The sequence below is a fragment of the Oncorhynchus mykiss genome, chromosome 18 (genome assembly GCF_057628025.1).
Source record: "Oncorhynchus mykiss isolate SJ-2025 chromosome 18, ASM5762802v1, whole genome shotgun sequence".
Taxonomy (NCBI): Eukaryota; Metazoa; Chordata; class Actinopteri; order Salmoniformes; family Salmonidae; genus Oncorhynchus; species Oncorhynchus mykiss.
The window spans coordinates 53665782-53683647 of record NC_143039.1 but is presented as its reverse complement, the minus strand read 5'-3'; the positions used below and the strand labels follow the sequence as shown (position 1 = coordinate 53683647).

Sequence of the window (17866 nt, the reverse complement as noted above, 5' to 3'; positions counted from 1 at the left end):
TTTGTGAGGCATTGGAAAACCTCCCTGGTCTTTGTTGTTGAATGTGTTTGAAATTCACTGCTCGACCGAGGGACAGACAATTGTACGTGTGGGGTACAGAGACGAGGTAGTCAATAAAAAAAGAACACAGAGTGAGTCCATGCAACTTATAAAGCTCCACAGTGGACGTGTCATAATACCCATAAAATCTAGCGGTCAAACAGGGAAATGGTTCCAATGGTTTTTCCACCAGTCATTTTTCCCATAGGGGATTTTAGGAATACTTCAAATAAGGGCTGTGGTTTGTGTAGGCTTACCCTGGCGTGATATTTTGATAACCGTGTAAATCTCTCTCCAACAAGATGACTATCATCAATATATTTGGCTCAATTCGAAAATGCTAATTAGCATCAGAGTATACATCATGCAGGACTACAAATCCCTGGAAGCTTCTGCACATCATCTTTAGCTAACACCTTTACTAACAGGTATTGTGTAAATTTAGCCAATTTATTCAATACTACATTTAGTTAGTTAATCCAGACTTTACCTCTATTCGGCAGTGTCGTCCAGATCATGGCATTTGTAGTTCTATATGATATCCACAGTAGCAGCTAATTAGTATTTTATTTTGGGGGCTAAATACAGGCAAATATATTGATTTTAAAAGTCACCTTGTCCGAAAGAGATGTACATGAAACACAGCCCTTATTTGAAGTGTTTCTAAAATCCACTATGGGAAAAATGTATGGTGTAAAAACAATTAGAACCATTTCTCTGCTTGACCACTAGGTATTATGGGTATTATGACACATACTGTGGTACTCTATGTGACTTGTTAAGCACTTTTTTACTCCTGAACTTTATTTAGGCTTGCCATTGCGAAGGGGTTGAATATTTATTGACTGAAGACATTTCAGCTTTTAATTTTTACTTATTTTGTAAACATTTCTAAAAACATAATTCCACTTTCACTGTGTGTGTGTGTGTGTGTGTGTGTGTGTGTGTGTGTGTGTGTGTGTGTGTGTGTGTGTGTGTGTGTGTGTGTGTGACAAGGGGTCAAGGGGTATGAATACTTTCTGAAGGCACTGTAGATTAATAATCAGTACATTAAGCCAGAGGTTGTCCTCTTGTGGTCCTCAGGGGTCCCATAGGGCTTAGAACTTGGCCAGTGGCCACCTAATGTTACTGCACCAATTTCACTGACCGAGATAAGTAATTATATTATCTTCTTCTTCTGGGTGTTTCATGTCTAGTAGTTGTGCCTCTGAGACCTCAGTGTTCCTGCTGGAGTGTCTTTGTGGGGCAACACAGTCAACCTCCTGAATGACATCAATAAAGCTTTAGAAAGATTTAAAGAGAACCTCCACAGGCTTCTCCCGCTACCAAAGAGACCTCTGCGTCGGGGTGAGAGGAGGGTGGAGAGGGGGTGAGGGGGCTGAGGATGTGCTGTATCTTCAAAGTGGAAATCAGAGTGCAAGGAGGGTTAACAAGCAAGCTACAAGGAGGGTTAGCGAGCTAGCTACAAGGAGGGTTGGTGTTAGCGAGCTAACTCCCCAAACAATACCTTCTCTTGAAGCGCTCATCTCCTATTAGGTGAGGTTACTGGCTGAGCTTTAAAAGAGTAAATACTGTAAGTGATTGAGGGAGACAAAGGTCAGGCAAGGATATATACAAATGCTGTGTTATAATGAGAGAGACTTGACAAACGGCCAAGAATACTCTGTACTTGTTGATAGGGAGCAGTATCTATGGAATGTTCTCTGTTTATTCTCATGTCCATGTTTGAAGGTTAAGGAGGGTTGTCTAGACCCACGTTGTAGGTTACGCTACGGGCTGTATTTTTGTATGTGTTAATGTTAGGCAGAGCAATATTGTGACTAAACACTTCAGAGAAATCCAAATCAACTATCTTCATTAGTAAGAGCTAATAACCTGAGCTGTTTGAATGGAGTCCGCCCACCATCCTCCTCCGTTAGTTGAGCTAATATTCATTAACGGGAGGCTTTGATGGTGATCAGCATAGATCTAGCCACTATGGATGTAAATTGAATGAAATCCCTAGGACGCTGTCTTTATTGAGGTGTATGCTGAACAAAAATATAAACGCAACATGTGAAGTGTTGTTCCCATGTTTCATGAGCTGAAATAAAAGATCCCAGAAATGTGCCATACGCACAAAAAGCTGATTTCTCTCATTTTGTGAACAAATTTGTTTACATCCCTGTTAGTGAGCATTACTCCTTTGCGAAGATAATCCATCCACCTGACAGGAGTGGCATATCAAGAAGCTAATTAAACAGCATGCTCATTACACAAGTGCACCTTGTGCTGGGGACAATAAAAGGCCACTGTAAAAGGTGCAGTTTTGTCACACAACACAATGCCACAGATGTCTCAAGTTTTGAGGGCGTGTGCAATTGGCATGCTGACTGCAGGAATGCCCACCGGAGCTGTTGCCAGATAATTAAATGTTCACTTCTCTACCATAAGCCGCCTCCAATGTAATTTTAGAGAATTTGGCAGTACATCCAACCAGCCTCACAACTGCAGACCACGTGTAAGCACACTAGCCCAGGACCTCCACATACAGATTCTTCAGCTGTGGAATCATCTGAAACCAGCTACCCACATAGCTGATGAAACTGTGGATTTGCACAACTGAAGGATTTCTACACATACTGTCATAAACCTTCTCAGGGAAGCTTATCTGCGTGCTCGTCGTCCTCTCAATGGTCTTGACCTGATTTCAGTTGGGTGTTGTTCTCACCTTCAATGGCCACTGACACGCTGGATAGGTGTGCTCTTCACAGATGAATCCCGGTTTCAAATGTACCAGGCAGATGGCAGACCACTATGTATGGCATCGTGTGGGTGAGCGATTTGCTGATGTCAACGTTGTGAATAGAGTGCCCTACGGTGGCAGTGGGGTTATGGTATGGGCAGGCATAAGCTACGGACAACAAATACAATGTAATTTTATCGATGGCAATTTGAATGCACAGAGATACTGTGACGAGATCCTGAGGCCCATTGTCGTGCCATTCATCAGCCGCCATCATCTCATGTTTCAGCATAATAATGCACAACCCCATATCTCAAGGATCTTGTCACATATCCTGGAAGCTGAAAATATCCCAGATTTTCCACGGCCTGCATACTCACCAGACATGCCGCCCATTAAGCATGTTTGGGATGCTCTGTATCGACGTGTATGACAAAGTGTTCAATTTCCAGACAATATCCAGCAACTTCGCACAGCCATTGAAGAGGAGTGGGATAACATTCCAGGCCACAATCAACAGCCTGACCAACTCTATGCGAAGGAAATGTGTCACACTGCATGAGGCAAATGGTGGTCACACCAGATACTGACTGGTTTTCTGATCAACTCCCCTACATTTTTTTTAAAGGTACAGTATCTGTGACCAACAGATGCATATTTGTATTCTCAGTCATGTGAAATAAATAAATTAGGCCATAATCTATGTATTTTTATTCGTTGATTTCCTTATGAACTGTAACTCTGTAAACCTATTGAAATTGTTGCATGTTGTGTTAATTATTTCTCAGTGTAGATTCAGATGCAGTTTATCATGATATGTTTCAGCTATAGGCTAAACTCACGAACGAACTAGACCAGCAGGATAATAATCTAATACATTTTGTCGTCTTACAGTAAGAGTTGGTGTCCTCAACCATGTTAAATGTTACATTCTGATTATGCATTTAGCTTGTTGTTCCTCCGTCCGCAGGCTTGTCTCACCTGCACAGAGATGTTCTGGCAACCCTTGTCTTCCAGACTCAGTTAGACTCTAACCGTCATATCCCTTTGACTGTGTGCAGTTGTGGATCCATTAAAACTGAAAAAAAGTTGTGGTTTTTGTAAAAGCATCAGAGGACAAAGCCAAGGTGGTGTTGGTGATGGACAGCACTTAGCTTGTCTGTTCTGATACAGCTCAGTGATTCAGGCCCACATAACAGCTGCACGTACACACATGTAGAGTTTTATGGGTGTGCTTATTGCCTCTATCTGGATGAATAGAGGATTCAAGTGTGTGTGTGTGTGTGTCCTCAGAGTAGAGTGTTTCCCAAACCCGGTCCTGGGACCCCAAGGGGTGCACGTTTTGGTTTTTGCCCTAGCACTACACAGCTGATTCAGATAACCAACTCATCATCAAGCTTTGATTATTTGAATCAGCTGTGTCGTGCTAGGGCAAAAACCAAAACGTGCACCCCTTGGGGTCCCAGGACCGGGTTTGGGAAACGCTGCTCTAAGTAGTGTGTCCTCTGAGTTTGTGTCAATTTCAGTCTTTTCACACCTCAATGTCAAAATGGCTTATTTCTCCCCCTGTAAACGTCTGTGGAAATGTAGAACTTGTTTTATCCATTTTCTTCTCTCTGATAATACAGTGCATTCTGAAAGTAGTCAGACCCCTTGACTTTCCACATTTTGTTACGTTACAGCCTTATTCTAAAATGGATTAAATAAAAAATGGTCCTCATCGATCTACACACAATATGATCAATAATGACAGTTTATAAAAAAACAAATAAAAACAGAAATACCTTAATTACATAAGTATTCAGACCCTTTGCTATGAGACTCAATGGAGCTCAGCTGCATCCTGTTTCCATTGATCATCCTTGAGATGTTTCTACAACTTGATTGGAGTCCACCTGTGGTAAATTCAATTGGTTGGACATGATTTGGAAAGGCACACACCTGTCTATATAAGGACCCACAGTTGACAGTGCATGTCAGAGCAAAAACCAAGCCATGAGGTTGACGGAATTGTCCGTAGAGCTCCGAGACAGGATTGTGTCGAGGCACACATACCAAAATAATTCTGCAGCATTGAAATTCCCCAAGAGTCTCTCTTGACAGGCAACAAGACCGCCTGGGTTGAGGCCAGCGTACGTCTGCTGTAATGTAATTGATTGCCAGCGTGAATTATGGGAATTATTCCAGTGAGTTATTTCAGTCTAGTGAGAAACAAATACATTTAAGAAACATAATACACATTTTAAATAACTGGAAAAGAAGCCAGGGAAATAGATCATTTAATGTGGGAGATTACACTTCTCTCACTCAAATGAAAAATATCAATGACTTCGAAAGCCTAAAGAAATGTCCTACTGTGGAGAAAGTCTGTTCCTCAGTCATTGTATTGGATTAGTGTGTTAGTCATCATATGGGGAACGCTTTGCCAAAAACAAAATCATCCAAGACAAGGCTTCCACATAAACACGCACGCACACACCCTTTGGAGAGGAATGAGACAGCTACCATCACTCTGCTCTGATCATACACCAGGATCCTGAGGCCATCTAGCCTCAAGCACTTTCTCTCACACGTACACACACAGCATGGCTGGCAGGCTGCACCTTGATCCTCTGGATCTCCTGCTGTCTCGAACAGCATCTCTGTGAGTTGAGTGCCCCTACTGCCTCCTTAGGCAGCTTTATTTAACTAGGTAGGCCAGTTGAGAACATGTTCTCATTTACAACTGTGACCTGGCCAAGATAAAGCAAAGCAGTGCGACAAAAACAACACAGGGTTACACATAATCAAATGTACAGTCATAGCCAAAAGCTTTTAAGAATGACACATTCATTTTCACAAGTCTGCTGCCTCAGTTTGTATATACTCCAGAATGTTATGAAGAGTGATCAGATGAATTGCAATTAATTGCAAAGTCCCTCTTTGCCATGCTAATGAACTGAATCCCCCAAAACATTTCCACTGCATTTCAGCCCTGCCACAAAAGACCAGCTGACATCATGTCAGTGATTCTCTCATTAACACAGGTGTGAGTGTTGACGAGGACAAGGCTGGAGATCACTCTGTCATGCTGACTGAGTTTGAATAACAGACTGGAAGCTTCAAAAGGAGGGTGGTGCTTGGAATCATTGATCTTCCTCTGTCAATCATGGTTACCTTCAAGGAAACAATTGCCGTCATCATTGCTTTGCACAAAAAGGGCTTCACAGGAAAGGATATTGCTACCAGTAAGATTGCACCTAAATCAACCATTTATCAGATCATCAAGAACTTTAAGGAGAGCGGTGCAATTGTTGTGAAGAAGGCTTCAGGGCGCCCAAGAAAGTCCAGCAAGCGCCAGGACCATCTCCCTAAAGTTGATTTAGCTGCGGGGCACCAGCAGTACAGCGCTTGCTCAGGAATGGCAGCAGGCAGGTGTGAGTGCATCTGCATGCACAGTGAGGCGAAGACTTTTGGAGGATGGCCTGGTGTCAAGAAGGGCAGCAAACAAGTCACTTCTCTCCAGGAAAAACATCAGGGACAGACTGTTATTCTGCAAACGGTACAGGGATTGGACTGCTGAGGACTGGGATAAAGTTATTTTCTCTGATGAATCCCCTTTCTGATGGTTTGGGGCATCCGGAAAAAAGCTTGTCCGGAGAAGACGAGGTGAGCGCTACCATCAGTCCTGTGTCATGCCAACAGTAAAGCATCCTGAGACCATTCATGTGTGCTTCTCAGCCAAGGGAGTGGGCTCACTCACAATTGTGCCTAAGAACACAGCCATGAATAAAGAATGGTACCAACACATCCCCGAAGAGCAACTTCTCCCAACCATCCAGGAACAGTTTGGTGACAAACAATGCCTTTTCCAGCATGATGGAGCACCTTGCCATAAGGCAAAAGTGGTAACTAAGTGGCTCGGGGAACAAAACATCGATATTTTTGGTCCATGTCCAGGAAACTCCCCAGACCTTAATCCCATTGAGAACTTGTGGTCAATCATCAAGAGGCGGGTGGACAAACAAAAACCCACAAATTCTGACAGTCAGGATGTGGCCCAGAAGTTAATTGACAGCATGCCAAGGTGGATTGCAGAGGTCTTGAAAAAGAAGGGTCAAATATTGACTCTGCATCAACTTAATGTAATTGTCAATAAAAGCCTTTGACACTTATGAAATGCTTGTAATTATACTTCAGTATTCCATAGTAACATCTGACAAAAATATCTAAAGACAGTGAAGCAGAAAACTTTGTGGAAATGAATATTTGTGTCATTCTCAAAACTTTTGGCCACGACTATACAGTCAATAACACAAAATAAAATAAAAATAGACAAATCTATGTACAGTGTGTGCAAATGTAGAAGAGTAGGGAGGTAGGCAATAAATAGGTTCTAGAGGCGAAAATAATTACAATGTAAAATTAATACTGGAGTGATAGATGTGCAGATGATGATGTGCAAGTAGAGATACTGGGGTGCAAAAAAGCAAGAGGGTAAGTAAAAATATGGGGATGAGGTAGTCGGGTGTGCTATTTACAGATTGGCTGTGTACAGTGATCGGTAAGCTGCTCAGACAGCTGATGTTTAAAATTAGAGAGGGAGATATAAGACTCCAGCTTCAGAGATTTCTACAATTCGTTCCAGTCATTGGCAGCAGGGGGTGCTGAGATGTTGGCCAGGGTAGGGGTAGCCAGGTGGAAAGCATGGCCAGACGTGGAAAAATGCTTATTGAAATGATACATTTTCTACCAGGTGTCAGAGTATGTGAGCGGAGTGGAGCTGGATCCTGCCCAATTTGACTGGAGTGTGGAGCGAGTTTCCCAAAATTTTGAGCTTTGGCCTTCTGGTCCGCTCCAATTTCACTCCAGTAGCGCTCACTTCACGAGCTCAGGGCATGCCCGGCCCAGCATGCATCTGTAGTCTACTTGTGTGCTGCTATAGCACCTTGCTTTAGCTACTGTCACCAAGTATCCTAAATCTTTTCATAAAGAAACTACTAAAACACACAGGTGACAAATCAAGGTGACTTACCAATATGAGGAGGACCAAGAGCAAGAGACGAAGTGTGGTGACTAAAGAATCATTGTGGAATCTGAAAAGACACATATCCCGAAGGCAGGATAGTGTACTTACTACGTGCACATGCTAACAGAAAGGAATGAGGTGGGTAGCTAGCTAAATGTATCATTGTAGCAAAGTATTTATGAACAAAGATCTGACCTCTTATACAATAGGCCATCATAGATTTTGGCCCAATAGTCCTGGCATATTTCCTCTTTCAAGGAGCTTTCTATTTTGATCAGGTTATTTTACCTCAGATCTTTTGGGCTCACCTCCAGAAAAATAAAAAAAAACGATGCATCCTGCCCAGCCTGGCAAGAGTAGTCCGAAGAGTGTTTAGCATCCCAGTAGCTCTGCAAGTGTGGAGAGAATATTCTCCACTGCTGACCTGCTCTCCAGGCACCATCGCATGAGCCTGAAGCCACAGACTCTGGTCAAACTCGTGTTTCTAAAAATGTATTCAAAGACACTGAAGACTGAGCCTAATAAGGCATTTAAAAAAAAATGGTATTTAATGTTAAGCAAGTCACAGCCTATATGTGCAATTTATAGACTATAATGATTTAATACAATGAAATGTTGTTTAAATGCTGAGTGCTTAATGTCTCTGCCAGCCTAGTGTGTCACACTCACAAATGCTTCAAAATATATTTCTTTGTAGACTAAAACCTTGAAATAATTTAAATAGTATAGCGTATTTAATTAGGCTACCTGTCTGGCTCTTGACTTATTTAGTGTTTATATGCTGTTTAGTACATTCATGTAGCCTATTTGAAATGATGAGCGATTCTTAGTCACCTTTTCATTCAAATCATATGGTTTGGTTTCGATACTTCAAAACCGAATGGTAGGTCCAGGTAGTTAGAAAAACAGATGTGTGTTGGTTAGGGCTGTGGTGGTCATGAAGTTTTGCCAGACGGTAATTGTCAAGCAAATAACTGTCTCACGGTAATTGACCGTTAATTAACATAAACACATTTAGCATCTCCTGGCTTCCACACGCAGCCTACAAGCCCCTGATGCCGACCTTTGAAACATCCCTATCTATAATAAATCCAGGTAATATAGCCTACACCTTCACAATAAATCCATTATTGATATTAGACAGGTCTAAAGAAGCATGATAATGTAGTCTATTTCAGAAGAACAGAATAGCATATTATGAGTTGCCCCTATGTTAGGTCCTGATCTGGCTATGCCAAACGGCTGTGGGCTACACTAGTTCATTTAGCAGACAAGATTTGCTTAGAATTCCGTGACATTATTTGATAGTATGAAGAATACAATTGAGGAAAGCGGAATAAAATAGAAAGGATATTTTCTCCAAGCGATTTGAGGGAGTGCTCACATACGGCTATTCTGTGTTGAGCGGTTAACAAAGAAATAGGTCAATCCTATATGCTTTATATAGAGTTATTCATTTTACTTTAGTTGTTCTACTAACATTGTTTTGATTTTTAATACGTTGCATGATGTGACCAATGATGATTTGAAAATAGTTGCTTGAAAGGCATGAGCTCTGCTTTGTTTTCTGTGCAGGCTGCACACACTACATCAGTCACTCATTCACAATTTGACAAGGACTTGATAATGCCTAGAATTTCACGGCACATCCCCTTTGTGTGTCCGCAATGCACCCAAATTAATACAACCACTAGCATCCCGAAAACTTTTTTACACAATGTGGCTGATGCAACAGATTAGAATGTTTATCTTAAAATGTTGATAAACTATTAGGCTATTTCTTCACATTATAAGCCCAGCGATGCGCACATGGTAGTAGGCTATAAGCGCAAATGTTCCATTAGCGGAAAACACCTTAATCAAAAGTAATCGCAAATGCAATTATGCTTTTATTATAAAGGTGCTTTTTTTATGGTGAAAATTATCTTCCCCAAACTTGAAACTCACACGCTGCTTATGTATGCCAGTTAGGCTCTACACCCCTTGTAAAGCGGGTTAATGTGCTTCATTTTAAGAAGTAATTTGGCCACTTTAGTTGTAATACAAACCATATTAAAACCTATAGGCCTATGGGCTAGGCTACATGAGGTGTGCGAATATGATTAGAAAAAGTCACACAAATAAATACTTTGTTTCTTATGCTGGGCATAATTCACGTAATAATATATAATTCACAAGTGAGAGGATAATATTGTCAGCCATCAGACTATTCTTGATTTAATCTTGACTTTACATATATTATTTAGTAAATTTGTGAAATTTGTTTTGTTTTAGAATGGACCATTATCATGCACCTGTCAGCGGGGAAAATACATGTGATCTATGCACTTAAATAGTGAATGGAGGATGCTTTTTCCTGTGGTTTATTCTCATGCCAGCCAGGTAGGCTATACTCCTGTTGTAAATATAAGCAATGTGCTTAATATTAGGAAAGTTGAGAAACAAATATAGTAGGCCTATCCTATATAAAACTGAGCCGCCTATTTTTAGTAGAGGCCATCCCTCTGTTTTCTCACACCTATTGAAACGTTGCGCAACATGAGCTCATAGGCTCTCATGAAGTGTTTGATTAGAGGGACAATAGAGTGCTGAGTACAATGCAGTCTACAAATCCGGTGTGTCAGCCCACAATCTGAAATTGAGCAAACAGTGTAGAATTTAAGCAACCAGGAAATGACAGAGCAATTTCCGCTAGATAATACAGCCACAAATTCAGAACAGCTTTCCCATTTTGACAACAGTTGCTGCTCCGGTGGTAGAAATCAATAGGTGAATATCACAGCCAATCACAACACTGGTGGGGAAGTAATACTGTGAATCACTATCGTTATCAACAAATATACAGTAACTGTCAAAGGTTTGGACACACCTACTCATTCAAGGGTTTTTCTTAATTTTTTTTCTTCTATTTTCTACATTGTAGAATAATTGTAAAGACATCAAAACTGTCTCTGAGTAGGTGTGTCCAAACTTTTGATTGGTGCTGTATATTATGGACATTTCCAGAAATTACAATGCAAAAATGTAAAATATCCTATGTGTAGCACCTTTAACATCTAAACATTAAACCACAACAGCCTTCAGAATCACAAGGTGCAGGCTCCTGTTCACTGAATGTGAGATAGCTGGCCAGTGCCCTCTCACATTGATGAGAAGGAGATGATCATTTTATAATAAATAAGTTATTTTTATTAACTTGCATGACATACCAGCAGTAACCTTCACACACTGAACACCATTTCCCTTTCAAAGAAACTGCAGTGCTTGAGGGAGGAGGCCACAGGTGTGTGCAATTTGATAATTAGCAAAGCTTGCAAGCAGTCAGCTGACAATTAAAGGGACATCCCACTGGGCAAAAACGTGTTTAATCAACATGGTTTCAATGTAATTTGTCAAAGTATTGTGATGTGGAATCTAAGGGGAAAATATGTTGGATTTGAAAAAAGTCTAAACTATTGTTTTGAGGGTGAGATTTCCATCACATGATTATGTAATCATGGTAACTCAATTTCAACAGAGAAACCTTGTAGAAAAAGATGTTGAATTTGTACCTTTTAAACCAATGTCAGGTCTTCACCAGTATATCCACCATCAGGAAAAACAACAATAGGCTGAGCAGCACCACCTACTGGAGATTTGATCGATCTATGGCTACCATTTGGTCTCCCATCCAGGGTTTTAATGAAGCCCAGCCCTGCTTAGCTATAATACTATCACTAACTATTACCAATGTGCTATTGTGAGAATGATTGTTAATAGATCTCCATTTAAAAATGAAATAGATTCACTGTTGCTATCAAAGTCATTCCAAAGGGTAGGTTAAACAGAGCAAATGAAACGTAGCCATACTTTCACTCATATACCATCAATGATGCTATATAGACCTATATAACACAGCTATTGTTTTAATTTAACCCATAATAATAAAATAGACCTATGATTTCAAGCTCTGGTTGATTTGAAATTGTATGATATTTAGCCATGTTTAATTGTTTGGTTGTCAAAGCAACCAAATATCAATATTTGAAGGAGATTCATCTTCTGCTTGGATAGTTCCATCTGTGCCACGGACTTAGTCTGGCTTTAATTTCAGTCTGTCTAGAAATGTATAATTGATATGTTGGATTCACGTCTTTACCTCAACCAAAAATGAAAGTGAAAGAATAGGACTAAATCAAATAAAACATTATTTAAAGCGCATTTCAAGTTTGATTTGATCTAGTCCTAATGTATAACTTCAATTTTTGGTTGAGATGGACATATGAATCACTTTTGAAATACCATAAATAGTCTATTAACTTGTTGTCAAGTTAACAAATGATATGTTGAATTCACATCTCCAACTCCAACAAAAATAAAAGTTAAAGAATAGGATTAAGCCAGTGTCTCAGATGGAACTATCCAAGCAGTAGGCACATCTCCTTTAAATGTAGATATTTGGTTGCATTGTCAACCAAACAAAATTCAGTATTGCTTTTGTAATACGTAAATAGCCTATCTTTCAAACGAGTGTAACATTCAACCTTAAAATGGCCACATTGAGGTTACTGTAACTATACATTTCTACTTATGTAATCATATAAAGCGTGCATGTTCAGGATAGCATGCATAGGTCATCGCAGGTCTGTGGAGATCTTCACAAGTGCTGTTATAATCTGCAGAAAATATGGAATGCCATTGATCACTTGCACTATGTACTTTATGGTGCGTTTTTAAATGGTTGAAAGAGCAGTGATAGATATTTGGATGACAACTAAACCGAAAATTAGACATTGTTTTTTTGGTTGTGCTTTTTCATGGTTGAAAGCATAGTGATAACACACTGGAAATTCAACTGACTTTTGGCTGTCTTTTTGAGTGGGTGAATATAGGTTGTAATCATTAATCAACGTCTCCACCAAATATTATCCACGTTGAAATACGTGGTGTGCTCAGTGGGTTAGGTTGAGCTGATTGGAAAAGATCAATTAACATGTGATAATGAATTGGCATTTTAGGATCCTAGCTATATAAACACACAATAAATACATTTATAGAAATGACAGGGAAGGCTACTCCTTCACACAGAGAATGTACAATAGCTCTAACAACCATTCGATGAAACAACTAACAGATGATTATCTACCACATTCTACACACACCTTGGGGACCAGAGGTCGTCCTCCTCCTGTGGTGATTGGCCACATTGTTTAGTAAACACGCGACATGGCTGCTACACACCTGTCTGGAGCTCTGATATGGTCAGAGTAGCGTGTTTGCTGAATCTGATGATTGTGTGTGTGTTCATTTGATCCACTGTAGCCATGTACAGGGCCTTCAGAAAGTATTCATACCACTTGACTTACAGTACTCCACATTTTGTTGTGTTACAGCCTGAATTGAAAAGTGATACAATTTATTTTTTAAACATTTTTACAAATGTATTAAATTAAATGCATAAATATATAATTTACATAAGTATTCACACCCCTGAGTTAATACATGTTAGAATCACCTTTGGCAGCGATTACAGCTGTGAGTCTTTCTCGGTAAATCTCTAAGAGCTTTGCACACCTGGATTTTACAATATTTGCACATTATTCTATTGAAAATTCTTCAAGCTCTGTCAAGTTGGTTGTTGATCATTGCTTGTCTTTCCACAGCCATTTTCAAGTCTTTCAATATCGTCTTGGTAAGCAACTCTAGTGTAGAATTGGCCTTGTGTAAGGTTATTGTCCTGCTGAAAGGTGAATTTGTCTCTTTTGGAAATCGGACTGAACCAGGTTTTTCTCTAGGATTTAGCCTGTGCTTAGCTCTATTCCGTTTATTTTTATCCCTAGTCCTTGCCGATGACAAGCATACCCATAACATGATGCAGTACCCACCAAGCTTGAAAATATGAACAGTGGTACTCAGTGATGTGTTGTGTTGATTTGCCCCAAGCATAACACTTTCTATTCAGGACATAAAGTTCAAATCTTTGCCACATTTTTAGCAATTTTACAGGGTGCATGTTTTGGAATATTTTTATTCTGTACAGGCTTCCTTCTTTTCACTCAGTATTGTGGAGTATCTACAATGACATACTTAAATGTTGTTAATCCATCATCAGTTTTCTCCTATCACAGCCATTCCACTCTGTAACTGAGTGGTTTCCTTCCTCCTTATTTAGCCTTGACATAACAAAGGGGTTGAATACTTATTGACTCAACCCATCAAAGGACATTAGTACAACAACAACTGGCCAAATTGTGCATTTATTTTACATGCACACACACTTGCAAGCACTTATGCACACATACACACTTCCCTCTGGGGGAAAAATTGGTTGATTCAACGTTGTTCCACGTAATTTCAACAAAAAAATAAATGTGATGACATTGAATCAAAGTGGAAAACTGATTAGATTTGCAAAGTCATCAAGGGATTTTCCTATTAAATAAAAAAACAATTTTTTTAGCCTAAATCCAATGACATGGTGACATCTTTTGTTGATTTCACGTTGAATTCATGTTAGTTGGTAACTCAACCAAATGTAAATCAAAACTAGATGTAGAAATGACGTCTGGGCCCCGTGGGTTTATTGTTGTGCTCTGTGAATAACCAAGCATAGTGAAGCAGTTGCATGTTGTTTGGATTAGTAAACATGGAAGAAAGGTTTATGTTGCTCTGGTTTATATTTTTGAATGCTGATTTCTGTGCTGCCTTTTGCCTTTCAAGCCTTTCAGATACAGCTTTGCTTTGATTAAAGTATATTTACTGGAATAATGAGAGGCTAAAAGTCACCCAGCCTGGTTTGTACATTCCCTCCTCACTCCACTATGTCTCCAAGGATACACTGGAGTGGTTTTTAAGATGAATATTATCTTGGTTGTTTTTTTAAGCACCTCTAGCATCTTATTCATAAGTGATGATTCTCTAACAGGTTAGAGCTCAACCGCTGGTCAAAAACACGTGTTCCCTAATCACATTTAAGGAGTAATTGAGGAGACTATGATGGAACGGAAGGATGTACTAACTGGAGGAAAGTTACTAAAAGTTGGCAAAAGTAATTAAGACATTATTTCATGCTCACTTCTTCCTAAACATGTTGATGAAGCGTAGCTAGGTTCCCCAGAGCGAGAGTGCAATAAAAGGAGAGGCCGACAGCTTGGCTTCTTTCTTTCATAGAAATGAAATATTCTAGATGTTTGTACAGTATAAACCTTTACACATACACCCCATCTCCACCCCCACCTCGCTCCTCATTCTCCTTCTGGGTCTATTTTCATAATCACATGTAAATACAGTTATGTAATATTTATGGACCCATTTAGAGCAGACGGAAAATTGATTACACTACAGGAAGTAAGGATATTTCATCATGCCAGAAGTAAATTAAAGTATTTATAATATATTTATAATGTAGTCAAGGTTGGCTTTAGCTTAGTCCCCGCTGATCCCAGTAAGGAAATTAATTTCCTTTAATGAAGTTGCATTAATAACAGTCAGATTGGAGAGAGTGGGAGGAAAGGGAAGGAATCAATGGTTTCTCCTCAGCTTCACGTTGCCGTTGACATTGTGGCTGCATGAGTTCTATGGATCTGTCTCATGGCACACTTGTATGACTTTATTTATTGTGGCTGGACACCAGTAATTCATTTTTTGGGTACAAAGATTCTGAATGTATGACCAGATATTGCTACCAGGGTGATTTGTCTAAAGGAGTTGACAGTCTACAAACAGAGCTTATAATAATATAATACATTGTACTGTATAGCCCATCTTAGCCTTGCCAATTAAAGGAAGGAATTTCTGACATCATCAAAGCCTCTCTTCTCAGTTTTATAAATCATGTTAAGTACTGCTGACAGACTGCCTGTCTATTTTATAATACACAAGAAGAAAAAAACATATCCTTCAGGCTTTTTGATCAAAGTTACTTGTCTCTTTTCCTTATGATCCCAATCAACTAACAGGGATGTTCAGATGGTTTATGTGCTGCTCCAAGACCCTCTCCAGCTCTCCCTCGAAACATTGCTCCTCCCCAAATATCTACCCCCTCACCCCCCCTGGAGCCCCCGCTGGTGTAGAGGAGTCTGACGCCACTGGTGGCTGTTGAACTGGTCCTTCGAGCCGGATAGGAACAACTGACAACTTGTGTGATTAGGAAACAGTTATCCAGAATGTTTTATAATAGTGAATGTATTGTCGTTTCCTACCAATGTCTTGCAATATAATTGTTGCTTGCCTTAACACTGTGTGTTCACTCTCTTCTACTGTGAGTTTTTCTTAACACTATGTTTCCTCTGTCTTCCAGGGTGAGTGTTCTCAGAGGTGCTACAATATCTTTGTCCTGGAGACTGTGTGTGTGGCCTGGTTCTCTCTGGAGTTCCTGCTGCGCTTCATCCAGACGCCGAGTAAGTGTGTGTTCCTGAAGACGCCCCTCAACATCATCGACGTGGTGGCCATCCTGCCCTATTACATCACTGTGATCGTAGACTCTCTGTCTGAGGGAGGGGAGAAGCCCAGCGGCGGGAACAACTACCTGGAGAAGGTGGGCCTGGTGTTGCGGGTACTCCGGGCCTTGAGGATCTTCTACGTGATGCGTCTGGCGCGCCACTCCCTGGGGCTGCAGACCTTAGGCCTGACGGTCCGACGCTGCACCCGCGAGTTCGGCCTGCTCCTCCTGTTCCTGTGTGTTGCCATGGCACTGTTCTCCCCGCTGGTGTTCCTGGCGGAGAGCGAGATGGGCGCCAAGTATGACTTCACCAGCATCCCCGGCACCTACTGGTGGGCGGTGATCTCCATGACAACGGTGGGGTACGGGGACATGGTGCCGCGTAGCATCCCGGGTCAGGTGGTGGCGCTCAGCAGCATCCTCAGTGGGATCCTCCTCATGGCGTTCCCCGTCACCTCCATCTTCCACACGTTCTCTCGGTCCTACCTGGAGCTGAAGGAGGAGCAGAACAGAACACTGAGACAGAAACCAGACTTCCAGGACTCCAGCAAGTCTCAGAACAGCGAGGACTCGGCCGAAACAGACAGTTAACATGGCATCACTGAAGTCGCCTCCTCTGCTTTACGCAGGAAGTCCATCGCTCTTGCGTCACAGAGGAGGGCCATGCAGACTCAAGACTGAGTGTGTGTGCAACGTGAAAGCCTGTGGGTGTGCAGTGCACTGTGGGAAACGCGTACTAAAGCTGGAGGATCTAAACAGGGATGTGAAGTTTTTTTCAAGCTTAAAAAGAAAAGGAGCTCCAACATTTTGTGACCCTCCATAGCTCTGTCCATCAGAGTGTGTTCAAGAGTTTCTAAGATTTTATAAGACAGCTGCATAAGTCTTTTTGCTGACATTACTGGTGTATAGCTGATCACATTATAAAATCACAAGTTCTCTGTGGTCAAAGGACATTTCACCCAGGAGTATAGAAGCCCTACAACACAGGAGTATAGCCCTACAGCACAGCATGGGGAGAAACCTTCTCTCTCACAAATATTCAGTATGATTAAAGCTATTATTTTAAGGGAAAAAACACTACAAATATTATAATTTTGGTATATATTTAGGATAAGAAATATTGCAACAAGATATAAGTGCAATAAGAAAGATTATTTAACTATAAACAACACATTTACATATTTCAGAATGCTTAGTTTGCGTCTATATAGACTCAGGATCTGCATATTTTAATAAATGTAAGAAAACCATGACCTCGGCTGATGCAATGTATGATTCTACACTTTATTAAATTAATTTGATCCCATGATTCTGTCTGGGGGTTTTCCTCCAATTTACTCTGAATAATAATGGCCTTGGCTCCAGACATGTTATGTTCAATCTAATCAGGGGCGCAACTTTGGTTTTAGAAGTGGGGGGGGACATAATTATTATTATTTTTTATCCAGTTGGATAAACACTCCATACAGCCTACCCGACCGCTCGGAGGCGTCCGCATGGTCCTAAAGCACACCATTGCCTTGTTTTGTATCACATTCCAATGATAAAACTGGGGGGGGACAAAATTGAATTTCAGAATGTGGAGGGGACATGTCCCCCCGTCCCCAGTGACAGTTGCGCCCCTGCATCTAACAAGCATCTTAAAATTATTGACGAATAATTGTATGGCTTAGAT

The 17866-nt window shown here is 40.7% G+C and overlaps 1 protein-coding gene across 1 annotated transcript in view; it reads left to right on the top strand.

Moving 5' to 3' along the window:
- LOC110496374 (voltage-gated potassium channel regulatory subunit KCNG2) overlaps window positions 1-17497 on the top strand; it is a 33717-nt gene extending 16220 nt beyond the window's left edge. Inside the window, exon 4 of the mRNA XM_021572235.3 lies at window positions 16051-17497. Coding sequence (XP_021427910.1) covers window positions 16051-16782 — 732 coding nt within the window. The 3' untranslated portion in view covers window positions 16783-17497. The remainder of the gene's footprint in view (window positions 1-16050) is intronic.
- Window positions 17498-17866: the final 369 nt, after the last annotated feature.